This window comes from Engystomops pustulosus, unplaced genomic scaffold, assembly GCF_040894005.1.
Source record: "Engystomops pustulosus unplaced genomic scaffold, aEngPut4.maternal MAT_SCAFFOLD_165, whole genome shotgun sequence".
Taxonomy (NCBI): Eukaryota; Metazoa; Chordata; class Amphibia; order Anura; family Leptodactylidae; genus Engystomops; species Engystomops pustulosus.
In genome coordinates, this window is record NW_027285045.1 from 235,185 (window position 1) to 251,974 (window position 16,790).

At 52.4% G+C, this 16,790-nt stretch overlaps 1 protein-coding gene across 1 annotated transcript; it reads right to left on the reverse strand.

Annotated features, from left to right (window-relative positions):
• Positions 1 to 803: 803 nt before the first annotated feature.
• Positions 804 to 12,270, reverse strand: LOC140108664 (serine/threonine-protein kinase/endoribonuclease IRE1-like). The gene is made up of 14 exons (XM_072131885.1): positions 12,194 to 12,270; positions 11,970 to 12,120; positions 11,778 to 11,893; positions 11,507 to 11,701; positions 11,145 to 11,415; positions 10,968 to 11,055; positions 10,697 to 10,886; positions 10,508 to 10,607; positions 6,841 to 7,040; positions 6,611 to 6,758; positions 6,410 to 6,537; positions 4,599 to 4,722; positions 4,449 to 4,516; positions 804 to 1,384 (listed from the first exon to the last, which is right to left on the reverse strand). The coding sequence occupies exons 2-14, from the start codon at positions 12,103 to 12,105 to the stop codon at positions 1,175 to 1,177; spliced, it is 1,974 nt and encodes a 657-aa protein (XP_071987986.1). The 5' UTR covers positions 12,106 to 12,120; positions 12,194 to 12,270; the 3' UTR covers positions 804 to 1,174.
• Positions 12,271 to 16,790: the final 4,520 nt, after the last annotated feature.

The following is a 16,790-nucleotide window of genomic DNA, read 5'->3' on the forward strand; positions in this document are numbered from 1 at the left end:
TATGTAGTGATCTCCCCCTAGTGGTGGTGTATAATGTGTATGTAGTGATCTCCTCCTAGTGGTGGTGTATAATGTGTATGTAGTGATCTCCTCCTAGTGGTGGTGTATAATGTGTATGTAGTGATCTCCTCCTAGTGGTGGTGTATAATGTGTATGTAGTGATCTCCCCCTAGTGGTGATGTATAATCTGTATGTAGTGATCTCCCCCTAGTGGTGGTGTATAATGTGTATGTAGTGATCTCCTCCTAGTGGTGGTGTATAATGTGTATGTAGTGATCTCCTCCTAGTGGTGGTGTATAATGTGTATGTAGTGATCTCCCCCTAGTGGTGGTGTATAATGTGTATGTAGTGATCTCCTCCTAGTGGTGGTGTATAATGTGTATGTGGTGAGCTCCCCCTAGTGGTGGTGTATAATCTGTATGTAGTGATCTCCCCCTAGTGGTGGTGTATAATGTGTATGTAGTGATCTCCCCCTAGTGGTGGTGTATAATGTGTATGTAGTGATCTCCCCCTAGTGGTGGTGTATAATGTGTATGTAGTGATCTCCCCCTAGTGGTGGTGTATAATGTGTATGTAGTGATCTCCCCCTAGTGGTGGTGTATAATGTGTATGTAGTGAGCTCCCCCTAGTGGTGGTGTATAATGTGTATGTAGTGATCTCCCCCTAGTGGTGGTGTATAATGTGTATGTAGTGATCTCCCCCTAGTGGTATATACTCGGTTCTCCAGGACATAAGAGATTTCAACAAATTTCACATTTTATTTAAAAACAAAAATACCCCAAAGCATAAAAAACCCTCAGCTCCGCCCCTTAGCCCCGCCCCTACCATGTGAGCCCCTCCCCAGTGACACTTTCTTGTACCAAATATAAAAGAAACATAAAATAAGTTAACGCTCCGGATACTTCATGTAGTAACAGCGCCCCCCGCAGGCCGCCCCCTGCCATGACAGGTCCACAGAAAGGGGGCGCAAGACCCCAAATACTGAGCTCAGTTCATAAATAAAACCTTCCCTGTAAGAAAAATAAAATCTGATTGTCAGCGAGAGCAGGACGTGGCGCCTGCCCCTCCCCCGCAGAGCAGGAAATGGCGCCTGCCCCTCCCCCGCAGAGCAGGAAATGGCGCCTGCCCCTCCCCCGCAGTGTAAGGCACAGAGTATCGGCAGGACGGCTCACGCCTAGGGCGGCGGCTTAGCGCTGGGGGCGGGGCCTGGCGGCTCCTGGATGTAGTACTGATGGAAGAGTCTCTCATGGCCGCACAGCGCCATCGCCCGATACGTGTGTAGGAGGAGCCCCGGGAACCGTGACGTGAAATACCGCACAAAGTCCTCGGGAACCGCGCCCAGCGTCTCCTGCACCTCCGCAGGTAACTCCCGGTAATGGTGCTTCTATAGAGAGAGGGGGAGGGGTGAGAGGGGCAACAATCCCACAATGCATCACTCCTGACATCCTCTGTACTGCTGGAGCCCTGCACTATATACCTCCCATAATGCATCACTCCTGACATCCTCTGTACTGCTGGAGCCTGCACTATATACCTCCCATAATGCATCACTCCTGACATCCCCTGTACTGCTGGAGCCTGCACTATATACCTCCCATAATGCATCACTCCTGACATCCCCTGTACTGCTGGAGCCCTGCACTATATACCTCCCATAATGCATCACTCCTGACATCCCCTGTACTGCTGGAGCCTGCACTATACACCTCCCATAATGCATCACTCCTGACATCCCCTGTACTGCTGGAGCCTGCACTATACACCTCCCATAATGCATCACTCCTGACATCCTCTGTACTGCTGGAGCCTGCACTGTATACCTCCCATAATGCATCACTCCTGACATCCCCTGTACTGCTGGAGCCTGCACTATATACCTCCCATAATGCATCACTCCTGACATCTCCTGTACTGCTGGAGCCCTGCACTATATACCTCCCATAATGCATCACTCCTGACATCCCCTGTACTGCTGGAGCCTGCACTATATACCTCCCATAATGCATCACTCCTGACATCCCCTGTACTGCTGGAGCCTGCACTATATACCTCCCATAATGCATCACTCCTGACATCCCCTGTACTGCTGGAGCCCTGCACTATATACCTCCCATAATGCATCACTCCTGACATCCCCTGTACTGCTGGAGCCTGCACTATACACCTCCCATAATGCATCACTCCTGACATCCTCTGTACTGCTGGAGCCCGCACTATATACCTCCCATAATGCATCACTCCTGACATCCCCTGTACTGCTGGAGCCTGCACTGTATACCTCCCATAATGCATCACTCCTGACATCCTCTGTACTGCTGGAGCCCTGCACTATATACCTCCCATAATGCATCACTCCTGACATCCTCTGTACTGCTGGAGCCTGCACTATATACCTCCCATAATGCATCACTCCTGACATCCCCTGTACTGCTGGAGCCTGCACTATATACCTCCCATAATGCATCACTCCTGACATCTCCTGTACTGCTGGAGCCCGCACTATATACCTCCCATAATGCATCACTCCTGACATCCTCTGTACTGCTGGAGCCTGCACTATATACCTCCCATAATGCATCACTCCTGACATCCCCTGTACTGCTGGAGCCCTGCACTATATACCTCCCATAATGCATCACTCCTGACATCCCCTGTACTGCTGGAGCCTGCACTATATACCTCCCATAATGCATCACTCCTGACATCCTCTGTACTGCTGGAGCCTGCACTATATACCTCCCATAATGCATCACTCCTGACATCCTCTGTACTGCTGGAGCCTGCACTATATACCTCCCATAATGCATCACTCCTGACATCCCCTGTACTGCTGGAGCCTGCACTATATACCTCCCATAATGCATCACTCCTGACATCCTCTGTACTGCTGGAGCCCTGCACTATATACCTCCCATAATGCATCACTCCTGACATCCCCTGTACTGCTGGAGCCTGCACTATATACCTCCCATAATGCATCACTCCTGACATCCCCTGTACTGCTGGAGCCTGCACTATATACCTCCCATAATGCATCACTCCTGACATCTCCTGTACTGCTGGAGCCCGCACTATATACCTCCCATAATGCATCACTCCTGACATCCCCTGTACTGCTGGAGCCTGCACTATATACCTCCCATAATGCATCACTCCTGACATCCTCTGTACTGCTGGAGCCTGCACTATATACCTCCCATAATGCATCACTCCTGACATCCTCTGTACTGCTGGAGCCCTGCACTATACACCTCCCATAATGCATCACTCCTGACATCCTCTGTACTGCTGGAGCCTGCACTATATACCTCCCATAATGCATCACTCCTGACATCCCCTGTACTGCTGGAGCCTGCACTATATACCTCCCATAATGCATCACTCCTGACATCCTCTGTACTGCTGGAGCCTGCACTATATACCTCCCATAATGCATCACTCCTGACATCCTCTGTACTGCTGGAGCCTGCACTATATACCTCCCATAATGCATCACTCCTGACATCCTCTGTACTGCTGGAGCCCGCACTATATACCTCCCATAATGCATCACTCCTGACATCCTCTGTACTGCTGGAGCCCGCACTATATACCTCCCATAATGCATCACTCCTGACATCCCCTGTACTGCTGGAGCCTGCACTATACACCTCCCATAATGCATCACTCCTGACATCCTCTGTACTGCTGGAGCCTGCACTATATACCTCCCATAATGCATCACTCCTGACATCCCCTGTACTGCTGGAGCCTGCACTATATACCTCCCATAATGCATCACTCCTGACATCCCCTGTACTGCTGGAGCCTGCACTATACACCTCCCATAATGCATCACTCATGACATCCTCTGTACTGCTGGAGCCCGCACTATATACCTCCCATAATGCATCACTCCTGACATCCTCTGTACTGCTGGAGCCCGCACTATATACCTCCCATAATGCATCACTCCTGACATCCTCTGTACTGCTGGAGCCTGCACTATATACCTCCCATAATGCATCACTCCTGACATCCTCTGTACTGCTGGAGCCTGCACTATATACCTCCCATAATGCATCACTCCTGACATCCTCTGTACTGCTGGAGCCTGCACTATATACCTCCCATAATGCATCACTCCTGACATCCTCTGTACTGCTGGAGCCTGCACTATATACCTCCCATAATGCATCACTCCTGACATCCCCTGTACTGCTGGAGCCCTGCACTATATACCTCCCATAATGCATCACTCCTGACATCCCCTGTACTGCTGGAGCCTGCACTGTATACCTCCCATAATGCATCACTCCTGACATCCCCTGTACTGCTGGAGCCCTGCACTATATACCTCCCATAATGCATCACTCCTGACATCCCCTGTACTGCTGGAGCCTGCACTATATACCTCCCATAATGCATCACTCCTGACATCCCCTGTGCTGCCGCTGTCGGGGTCTCACCTTATTTCTCAGCGCCCTCAGGAGATCTCTCACAGATTTTCCCTTATAACTTCGGAATTTCCTGAGATCTGTAACACAAAGAGCAGCGAGGGTTAACTCTGCGACCACAGCGATGGGCGGAGTCACAGTCTATGACATCATGGGCGGTACCTGTCTGCAGCGGGAGTGTGATATGTTCCCTCCAGTCCTGCCGCACCACATCCCGTCCTCCCCTCTCCAGGCGCTTCACAATGGAACCGTCCAACTCCTCCTTCTCTATCCGATCACTGACATCCTACAAGATACAAGTCACATGACCACACAACTCCTCCCCCTCACACCAGCAGCAGAATAGCGAGTGCAGCTCTGGGGTATAATACAGGATGTAACTCAGGATCAGTACAGGATAAGTAATGTCATGTATGTACACAGTGACTGCACCAGCAGCAGAATAGTGAGTGCAGCTCTGGAGTATAATACAGGATGTAACTCAGGATCAGTACAGGATAAGTAATGTCATGTATGTACACAGTGACTGCACCAGCAGCAGAATAGTGAGTGCAGCTCTGGGGTATAATACAGGATGTAACTCAGGATCAGTACAGGATAAGTAATGTCATGTATGTACACAGTGACTGCACCAGCAGCAGAATAGTGAGTGCAGCTCTGGAGTGTAATACAGGATGTAACTCAGGATCAGTACAGGATAAGTAATGTCAGGTATGTACACAGTGACTGCACCAGCAGCAGCAGAATAGTGAGTGCAGCTCTGGGGTATAATACAGGATGTAACTCAGGATCAGTACAGGATAAGTAATGTCATGTATGTACACAGTGACTGCACCAGCAGCAGAATAGTGAGTGCAGCTCTGGGGTATAATACAGGATGTAACTCAGGATAAGTAATGTCATGTATGTACACAGTGACTGCACCAGCAGCAGAATAGTGAGTGCAGCTCTGGGGTATAATACAGGATGTAACTCAGGATCAGTACAGGATAAGTAATGTCATGTATGTACACAGTGACTGCACCAGCAGCAGAATAGTGAGTGCAGCTCTGGGGTATAATACAGGATGTAACTCAGGATCAGTACAGGATAAGTAATGTCATGTATGTACACAGTGACTGCACCAGCAGCAGAATAGTGAGTGCAGCTCTGGAGTATAATACAGGATGTAACTCAGGATCAGTACAGGATAAGTAATGACATGTATGTACACAGTGACTGCACCAGCAGCAGAATAGTGAGTGCAGCTCTGGGGTATAATACAGGATGTAACTCAGGATCAGTACAGGATAAGTAATGTCATGTATGTACACAGTGACTGCACCAGCAGCAGAATAGTGAGTGCAGCTCTGGGGTATAATACAGGATGTAACTCAGGATCAGTACAGGATAAGTAATGTCATGTATGTACACAGTGACTGCACCAGCAGCAGAATAGTGAGTGCAGCTCTGGGGTATAATACAGGATGTAACTCAGGATCAGTACAGGATAAGTAATGTCATGTATGTACACAGTGACTGCACCAGCAGCAGAATAGTGAGTGCAGCTCTGGGGTATAATACAGGATGTAACTCAGGATCAGTACAGGATAAGTAATGTCATGTATGTACACAGTGACTGCACCAGCAGCAGAATAGTGAGTGCAGCTCTGGGGTATAATACAGGATGTAACTCAGGATCAGTACAGGATAAGTAATGTCATGTATGTACACAGTGACTGCACCAGCAGCAGAATAGTGAGTGCAGCTCTGGGGTATAATACAGCAGAATAGAGTGCAGCTCTGGGGGTATAATACAGAAGAATAGTGAGTGCTGCTCCGGGGTATAATACAGCAGAATAGTGAGTGCTGCTCCGGGGTATAATACAGCAGAATAGTGAGTGCAGCTCTGGGGTATAGTACAGCAGAATAGTGAGTGCAGCTCCGGGGTATAGTACAGCAGAATAGTGAGTGCAGTTCCCGGGGTGGCTGACCTGGAAGAACTGCAGTTGTCTCTCCAGGCTCCAGAAGAAGGGGTGCCTGAGGACGGCGGTGGCGGATGGCCGGGTCTGCGGGTCCTTGTCGATCATCTGCTCTATCAGGTGATGTGCGATCAGGTCCTCTGTAAGAGAGGTGCAGGAGAGGTTGAGTGATGAGGTTGGGGCTCTCTGGCGCCTCCTCAGGCCGTGCCTCACCGTGTCGCTCTGGGCTCAGACAGTCCAGGCTGTACGCTCCCAGCAGGATGTTGGCTTGCCGCTGCAGGGACTTGCCAAATGGGTGTCTCCCCTCCGAGACCACGTAGTAGAAGACGCAGCCGGCAGAGAAGATGTCCACAGTGAACGTCTGCAAGACAAGGAGGCAGTGAGCCGCAGCGCCTCACACTCACCACACGGGGCGCCCTCCCACAGGGAAACCCCGCGCTTACAGGATTCTCCTTAAAATCTTCGCTTAGCATTTCGGGGGCGATCCAGCCCTCTGTGCCCGGGACCCCCGACCTCCGGCTGAAGCTGTGTCTGCCCACCGCCAACTTCTTACACAAACCAAAGTCCGAGATCATGGCCTTCACCCTCCCCAGGGCGCTGGGCATGGAGATCAGGATGTTGTGAGGCTTCAGGTCTCTGTGAACTGAGGAGACAAGACACTGCACGAGGAAGGAACCAACAGAGGAGGAAGGATCCCCTACAGTCACCGCAGGAGGGAGGGGGGAGCGAGGGAGAAGGATCCCCTACAGTCACCGCAGGAGGGAGGGGGAGCGAGGGAGAAGGATCCCCTACAGTCACCGCAGGAGGGAGCGAGGGAGAAGGATCCCCTACAGTCACCGCAGGAGGGAGCGAGGGAGAAGGATCCCCTACAGTCACCGCAGGAGGGAGCGAGGGAGAAGGATCCCCTACAGTCACCGCAGGAGGGAGCGAGGGAGAAGGATCCCCTACAGTCACCGCAGGAGGGAGCGAGGGAGAAGGATCCCCTACAGTCACCGCAGGAGGGAGCGAGGGAGAAGGATCCCCTACAGTCACCGCAGGAGGGAGCGAGGGAGAAGGATCCCCTACAGTCACCGCAGGAGGGAGCGAGGGAGAAGGATCCCCTACAGTCACCGCAGGAGGGAGCGAGGGAGAAGGATCCCCTACAGTCACCGCAGGAGGGAGCGAGGGAGAAGGATCCCCTACAGTCACCGCAGGAGGGAGGGGGGAGCGAGGGAGAAAGATCCCCTACAGTCCCCGCAGGAGGGAGGGGGGAGAGAGGGAGAAGGATCCCCTACAGTCACCGCAGGAGGGAGGGGGGAGGGAGGGAGAAGGATCCCCTACAGTCACCGCAGGAGGGAGGGGGGAGGGAGGGAGAAGGATCCCCTACAGTCACCGCAGGAGGGAGGGGGGAGGAAGGGAGGGAAAAGGATCCCCTACAGTCCCCGCAGGAGGGAGGGGGGAGCGAGGGAGGGAGGGAGAAGAATCCCCTACAGTCCCCGCAGGAGGGAGGGGGGAGCGAGGGAGGGAGGGAGGGAGAAGGATCCCCTACAGTCACCGCATGAGGGAGGGGGGAGGGAGGGAGAAGGATCCCCTACAGTCCCCGCAGAAGGAAGGGGGGAGCGAGGGAGGGAGAAGGATCCCCTACAGTCACCGCAAGAGAGAGGGGGGAGGGAGGGAGAAGGATCCCCTACAGTCCCCGCAGGAGGAAGGAACCAACAGAGGAGGAAGGATCCCCTAAAGTCACCGCAGGATGGAGGGGGGAGTGAGGGAGAAGGATCCCCTACAGTCACCGCAGGAGGGAGGGGGGAGTGAGGGAGAAGGATCCCCTACAGTCACCGCAGGAGGAAGGAACCCCTACAGTCACCGCAGGAGGGAGGGGGGAGGGAGGGAGAAGGATCCTCTACAGTCACCGCAGGAGGGAGGGGGAGAGAGGGAGAAGGATCCCCTACAGTCACCGCAGGAGGAAGGATCCCCTACAGTCACCGAAGGAGGGAGGGAGAAGGATCCCCTACAGTCACCGCAGGAGGGAGGGGGGAGAGAGGGAGAAGGATCCCCTACAGTCACCGCAGGAGGGAGGGGGGAGAGAGGGAGAAGGATCCTCTACAGTCACCGCAGGAGGGAGGGAGGGAGAAGGATCCTCTACAGTCACCGCAGGAGGGAGGGGGAGAGAGGGAGAAGGATCCCCTACAGTCACCGCAGGAGGAAGGATCCCCTACAGTCACCGCAGGAGGGAGGGGGGAGCGAGGGAGAAGGATCCCCTACAGTCACCGCAGGAGGGAGGGAGAAGGATCCCCTACAGTCACCGCAGGAGGGAGGGGGGAGAGAGGGAGAAGGATCCCCTACAGTCCCCGCAGGAGGGAGGGGGGAGAGAGGGAGAAGGATCCCCTACAGTCCCCGCAGGAGGGAGGGGGGAGAGAGGGAGAAGGATCCCCTACAGTCCCCGCAGGAGGGAGGGGGGAGAGAGGGAGAAGGATCCCCTACAGTCCCCGCAGGAAGGAAGAGGGATCCCCTACAGTCCCCGCAGGAGGGAGGGGGGAGGGAGGGAGAAGGATCCTATACAGTCACCGCAGGAGGGAGGGGGGAGGAAGGGAGGGAGAAGGCTCCGCTACAGTCACCGCAGGAGGGAGGGGGGAGGAAGGGAGGGAAAAGGATCCCCTACAGTCACCGCAGGAGGGAGGGGGGAGGAAGGGAGGGAGAAGGATCCCCTACAGTCACCGCAGGAGGGAGGGGGGAGGAAGGGAGGGAGAAGGATCCCCTACAGTCACCGCAGGAGGGAGGGGGGAGAGAGGGAGAAGGATCCGCTACAGTCACCACGGGAGGGAGGGGGGAGCGAGGGAGAAGGATCCCCTACAGTCACCGCAGGAGGAAGGAATCAACAGAGGAGGAAGGATCCCCTACAGTCACCGCAGGAGAGAGGGGGAGAGAGGGAGAAGGATCCCCTACAGTCACCGCAGGAGAGAGGGGGAGAGAGGGAGAAGGATCCCCTACAGTCACCGCAGGAGGGAGGGAGAAGGATCCCCTACAGTCACCGCAGGAGGGAGGGGGGAGCGAGGGAGAAGCCTCCTCTACAGTCACCACAAGAGGGAGGGAGAAGGCTCCGTTACAGTCACCGCAGGAGGGAGGGGGGAGGGAGGGAGAAGGCTCCGCTACAGTCACCACAGGAGGGAGGGGGGGGGAGGGAGAAGGCTCCGCTACAGTCACCGCAGGAAAGAGGGGGGAGGAAGGGAGGGAGAAGGCTCCGCTACAGTCACCGCAGGAGGGAGGGGGGAGGGAGAAGGCTCCTCTACAGTCACCGCAGGAGGGAGGGGGGAGAGAGGGAGAAGGCTCCTCTACAGTCACCGCAGGAGGGAGGGGGGAAGAGAGGGAGAAGGCTCCTCTACAGTCACCGCAGGAGGGAGGGGGGGGAGAGGGAGAAGGCTCCTCTACAGTCACCGCAGGAGGGAGGGGGGAGCGAGGGAGAAGGCTCCTCTACAGTCACCGCAGGAGGGAGGGGGGAGCGAGGGAGAAGGCTCCTCTACAGTCACCGCAGGAGGGAGGGGGGAGCGAGGGAGAAGGCTCCTCTACAGTCACCGCAGGAGGGAGGGGGGAGCGAGGGAGAAGGCTCCTCTACAGTCACCGCAGGAGGGAGGGGGGAGAGAGGGAGAAGGCTCCTATACAGTCACCGCAGGAGGGAGGGGGGAGAGAGGGAGAAGGATCCCCTACAGTCACCGCAGGAGGGAGGGGGGAGAGAGGGAGAAGGCTCCTATACAGTCACCGCAGGAGGGAGGGGGGAGAGAGGGAGAAGGCTCCTCTACAGTCACCGCAGGAGGGAGGGGGGAGCGAGGGAGAAGGATCCTCTACAGTCACCGCAGGAGGGAGGGGGGAGCGAAGGAGAAGGATCCCCTATAGTCACCGCAGGAGGGAGGGGGGAGCGAGGGAGAAGGCTCCTCTACAGTCACCGCAGTAGGGAGGGGGGAGCGAGGGAGAAGGCTCCTCTACAGTCACCGCAGGAGGGAGGGGGGGGGGCTCCTCCATTGTAAGAGCAGTTACAGCAGTAGAGAGGTTTTCGGCTGACACGGGGACCACCATGACAGTGAGGGAGGAGGAAGATTTCCAGTGACATCGGATTAGACAATCTTCCTAACAACTTACTGATATTGAGGGAATGCAGGTATGCGAGGCCGGACATGGTCTGCTCCAGGAGAGTGATGGGTTCTAGGCCGCGGCGGTCAAAGTCCTTATCTTCTACAAACTGAAGGACATAAGAAGCAGAATGAGAGACTGCAGACCGTCTCACCGCCCCACCCCCCCATCGGAGGACGACCCCTGGTGACCCCTGACCTCCTGCAGCGTGGCCATACACAGCTCTATGGCGATGTACTGGAACTGCCGGTCCTTCTCCGTGCAGAAGTAGCGGATGACGTTCGGATTTTCATCAGATTCTCTCAGCAGCTGAACCTCGCGATCCGCAAAACTGAAACACTCCGGCAGGATCCTCTTCACTGCCACGTCCCGGTTATCAAAGCGCCCCCTGCAGGGAGGGAGGAGAGCTGCAGACAGGACCTGCACAACATGTCCGCACATGGACCGCTGCATAGGGAGAGGTACTCACCTGTACACGATCGTGCCCTCCGCCCCATGACCCAAGACGTCCCGAGGGTTGAAGGAGATCTTCCCCACAATCACCAGCGTCTCCTCATCTGTGGGGGGGGGGGGGGGGGGGAAGGTCTGAGCTCAGAGCCAATAACAAGAGACGACAGCGCAGCGGCGCAATATCCCGGCCCCTTACCTGCATCCTCCTGCTCCGTGGAGATCACACTGCCCACCTCCGACGTGGAGAGGTTAGAGGGCATGGAGTGGTTGGAGGCTCGGGGGGACATGTTGGGGGTGCTGTTGGCTGAGCTTTCCCCCTGCACCCCTGTAACGTACAGGTAGTCCCCCTCTGCTGCTGCCTCTGCTGCGGGCTGGAAGGTCACGTGCTGCATCTGCAGGAGCTGGATCTTCTCCTCCAGCTGCTTCTGGAACTGCTGGTGCTGGAGCTGCTGCTGCTGGTGCACCGTCTGCCGAAACAAGGGGGCAAGAACCGCGTGAGAAAGACCACCGGGGGTCCAGGGACACAGGAGAGAGGCTCGTGTGTGGAGACCCCCTTACCTTTGGGTAGGTGATGACAAACGCCACCCATCCTGCCAGGAGGAAGGTGCTGAGGATGATGGTGGCCAGGTCCTTCAGCATGGAGTCCACCGGCGCCTCAGGCTTGGCTAAGAACGGCTTGGAGATGTCCGAGAGGTCTTTAGAGGTGGTGGGGGGCAGCTCCATCGGCGGCTCCTCCGGGATTCCCATCATCTCCTGCAGGAGGAGAGATCATGGTGTTACTACTACAGCGCCCCCTGCAGGCTCTGCCCTGCAATAACCCGGGACACACCTCCGGGAAGCGATTGTCTGCTCCTCCCTCAATCACCTTCTCCTTGCCCCGTGGCAGGGTGGGGGGGAACCTGTCCAGGATGCTGGTGGGGGCAGACAGCGGGATCTCATGGTGGCCTGAGGAGACACGGAGAAGCCATGAAGACCCCCCCCAGGAAGACCTAAATAAACCAACACTAGGGGGCGCCGGTACCTATCAGCAGCCACTGATTCTTCCAGTAGTTCAGCTTGTCCTTGGGGATCTTCAGATCTGTGCTGGGGGTGACCTCACACTCCCCACTCTCCTCTATGGTCACCCCCTCAGTCCTGGGGCCATCAAGCAGCGGCATCGCCTTCCCCCGGGGCTGAGGAACACATACAGTAAGTATAGAATAGGTCAGGTCCTATGGAGGCGATACAAAGGTAACGGGAACTCACCACCACCGCGACACCCTCGTGCACCAGGGAGGAGGAGGCGTACAGGCTGCTAGAATATTTCCCCACATAGAGGGTCGGCCTGAAGAGACAACAACATGAAGGGCAGAGGTGACAACCAGATACCTCCAACAATACAGCGCCCCCTGGGGGCCACGTGTGTAATCTGTATGTAGTGATCTCCCCTAGTGGTGTGTATAATCTGTATGTAGTGATCTCCCCTAGTGGTGGTGTATAATGTGTATGTAGTGATCTCCCCCTAGTGGTGGTGTATAATGTGTATGTAGTGAGCTCCTCCTAGTGGTGGTGTATAATGTGTATGTAGTGAGCTCCTCCTAGTGGTGGTGTATAATGTGTATGTAGTGATCTCCTCCTAGTGGTGGTGTATAATGTGTATGTAGTGATCTCCTCCTAGTGGTGGTGTATAATGTGTATGTAGTGATCTCCTCCTAGTGGTGGTGTATAATGTGTATGTAGTGATCTCCTCCTAGTGGTGGTGTATAATCTGTATGTAGTGATCTCCCCCTAGTGGTGGTGTATAATGTGTATGTAGTGATCTCCCCCTAGTGGTGGTGTATAATGTGTATGTAGTGATCTCCTCCTAGTGGTGGTGTATAATGTGTATGTAGTGATCTCCCCCTAGTGGTGGTGTATAATCTGTATGTAGTGATCTCCCCCTAGTGGTGGTGTATAATCTGTATGTAGTGATCTCCCCCTAGTGGTGGTATATAATGTGTATGTAGTGATCTCCCCCTAGTGGTGATGTATAATGTGTATGTAGTGAGCTCCCCCTAGTGGTGGTGTATAATCTGTATGTAGTGATCTCCCCCTAGTGGTGGTGTATAATGTGTATGTAGTGATCTCCTCCTAGTGGTGGTGTATAATGTGTATGTAGTGATCTCCCCCTAGTGGTGGTGTATAATCTGTATGTAGTGATCTCCTCCTAGTGGTGGTGTATAATGTGTATGTAGTGATCTCCCCCTAGTGGTGGTGTATAATGTGTATGTAGTGATCTCCCCCTAGTGGTGGTGTATAATGTGTATGTAGTGATCTCCCCCTAGTGGTGGTGTATAATCTGTATGTAGTGATCTCCCCCTAGTGGTGGTGTATAATGTGTATGTAGTGATCTCCTCCTAGTGGTGGTGTATAATCTGTATGTAGTGATCTCCCCCTAGTGGTGGTGTATAATCTGTATGTAGTGATCTCCCCCTAGTGGTGGTGTATAATCTGTATGTAGTGATCTCCCCCTAGTGGTGGTGTATAATCTGTATGTAGTGATCTCCCCCTAGTGGTGGTGTATAATGTGTATGTAGTGATCTCCCCCTAGTGGTGGTGTATAATGTGTATGTAGTGATCTCCTCCTAGTGGTGGTGTATAATGTGTATGTAGTGATCTCCTCCTAGTGGTGGTGTATAATGTGTATGTAGTGATCTCCTCCTAGTGGTGGTGTATAATGTGTATGTAGTGATCTCCCCCTAGTGGTGGTGTATAATGTGTATGTAGTGATCTCCTCCTAGTGGTGGTGTATAATGTGTATGTAGTGATCTCCTCCTAGTGGTGGTGTATAATGTGTATGTAGTGATCTCCCCCTAGTGGTGGTGTATAATGTGTATGTAGTGATCTCCCCCTAGTGGTGGTGTATAATGTGTATGTAGTGATCTCCCCCTAGTGGTGGTGTATAATGTGTATGTAGTGATCTCCTCCTAGTGGTGGTGTATAATGTGTATGTAGTGACCTCCCCCTAGTGGTGGTGTATAATCTGTATGTAGTGATCTCCCCCTAGTGGTGGTGTATAATGTGTATGTAGTGATCTCCTCCTAGTGGTGGTGTATAATGTGTATGTAGTGATCTCCTCCTAGTGGTGGTGTATAATGTGTATGTAGTGATCTCCCCCTAGTGGTGGTGTATAATGTGTATGTAGTGATCTCCCCCTAGTGGTGGTGTATAATGTGTATGTAGTGATCTCCCCTAGTGGTGGTGTATAATGTGTATGTAGTGATCTCCTCCTAGTGGTGGTGTATAATCTGTATGTAGTGATCTCCCCCTAGTGGTGGTGTATAATGTGTATGTAGTGATCTCCTCCTAGTGGTGGTGTATAATGTGTATGTAGTGATCTCCCCCTAGTGGTGCTGTATAATGTGTATGTAGTGATCTCCCCCTAGTGGTGCTGTATAATGTGTATGTAGTGATCTCCCCCTAGTGGTGCTGTATAATGTGTATGTAGTGATCTCCCCCTAGTGGTGCTGTATAATGTGTATGTAGTGATCTCCCCTAGTGGTGGTGTATAATGTGTATGTAGTGATCTCCTCCTAGTGGTGGTGTATAATGTGTATGTAGTGATCTCCTCCTAGTGGTGGTGTATAATCTGTATGTAGTGATCTCCCCCTAGTGGTGGTGTATAATGTGTATGTAGTGATCTCCTCCTAGTGGTGGTGTATAATGTGTATGTAGTGATCTCCCCCTAGTGGTGGTGTATAATGTGTATGTAGTGATCTCCCCCTAGTGGTGCTGTATAATGTGTATGTAGTGATCTCCCCCTAGTGGTGCTGTATAATGTGTATGTAGTGATCTCCCCTAGTGGTGGTGTATAATGTGTATGTAGTGATCTCCTCCTAGTGGTGGTGTATAATGTGTATGTAGTGATCTCCCCTAGTGGTGGTGTATAATGTGTATGTAGTGATCTCCCCTAGTCGTGGTGTATAATGTGTATGTAGTGATCTCCCCCTAGTGGTGGTGTATAATCTGTATGTAGTGATCTCCTCCTAGTGGTGGTGTATAATGTGTATGTAGTGATCTCCCCCTAGTGGTGCTGTATAATGTGTATGTAGTGATCTCCCCTAGTGGTGCTGTATAATGTGTATGTAGTGAGCTCCTCCTAGTGGTGGTGTATAATGTGTATGTAGTGATCTCCCCTAGTGGTGGTGTATAATGTGTATGTAGTGATCTCCTCTAGTGGTGGTGTATAATCTGTATGTAGTGATCTCCCCCTAGTGGTGGTGTATAATGTGTATGTAGTGATCTCCTCCTAGTGGTGGTGTATAATGTGTATGTAGTGATCTCCCCCTAGTGGTGGTGTATAATGTGTATGTAGTGATCTCCCCCTAGTGGTGCTGTATAATGTGTATGTAGTGATCTCCCCCTAGTGGTGCTGTATAATGTGTATGTAGTGATCTCCCCTAGTGGTGGTGTATAATGTGTATGTAGTGATCTCCTCCTAGTGGTGGTGTATAATGTGTATGTAGTGATCTCCCCTAGTCGTGGTGTATAATGTGTATGTAGTGATCTCCCCTAGTCGTGGTGTATAATGTGTATGTAGTGATCTCCCCCTAGTGGTGGTGTATAATCTGTATGTAGTGATCTCCTCCTAGTGGTGGTGTATAATGTGTATGTAGTGATCTCCCCCTAGTGGTGCTGTATAATGTGTATGTAGTGATCTCCCCCTAGTGGTGGTGTATAATCTGTATGTAGTGATCTCCTCCTAGTGGTGGTGTATAATGTGTATGTAGTGATCTCCCCCTAGTGGTGCTGTATAATGTGTATGTAGTGAGCTCCTCCTAGTGGTGGTGTATAATGTGTATGTAGTGATCTCCCCTAGTGGTGGTGTATAATGTGTATGTAGTGATCTCCCCTAGTGGTGCTGTATAATGTGTATGTAGTGAGCTCCTCCTAGTGGTGGTGTATAATGTGTATGTAGTGATCTCCCTAGTGGTGGTGTATAATGTGTATGTAGTGATCTCCCCCTAGTGGTGCTGTATAATGTGTATGTAGTGATCTCCTCCTAGTGGTGGTGTATAATGTGTATGTAGTGATCTCCCCCTAGTGGTGGTGTATAATCTGTATGTAGTGAGCTCCCCCTAGTGGTGGTGTATAATGTGTATGTAGTGATCTCCCCCTAGTGGTGGTGTATAATCTGTATGTAGTGATCTCCTCCTAGTGGTGGTGTATAATGTGTATGTAGTGATCTCCCCCTAGTGGTGGTGTATAATGTGTATGTAGTGATCTCCTCCTAGTGGTGGTGTATAATGTGTATGTAGTGATCTCCCCCTAGTGGTGGTGTATAATGTGTATGTAGTGATCTCCCCCTAGTGGTGATGTATAATGTGTATGTAGTGATCTCCTCCTAGTGGTGGTGTATAATCTGTATGTAGTGATCTCCCCTAGTGGTGGTGTATAATGTGTATGTAGTGATCTCCCCCTAGTGGTGGTGTATAATGTGTATGTAGTGATCTCCCCCTAGTGGTGGTGTATAATGTGTATGTAGTGATCTCCCCCTAGTGGTGGTGTATAATGTGTATGTAGTGATCTCCTCCTAGTGGTGGTGTATAATGTGTATGCAGTGATCTCCTCCTAGTGGTGGTGTATAATGTGTATGCAGTGATCTCCCCCTAGTGGTGGTGTATAATCTGTATGTAGTGATCTCCTCCTAGTGGTGGTGTATAATGTGTATGTAGTGATCTCCCCCTAGTGGTGCTGTATAATGTGTATGTAGTGATCTCCCCCTAGTGGTGCTGTATAATGTGTATGTAGTGATCTCCTCCTAGTGGTGGTGTATAATGTGTATGTAGTGATCTCCCCCTAGTGGTGGTGTATAATGTGTATG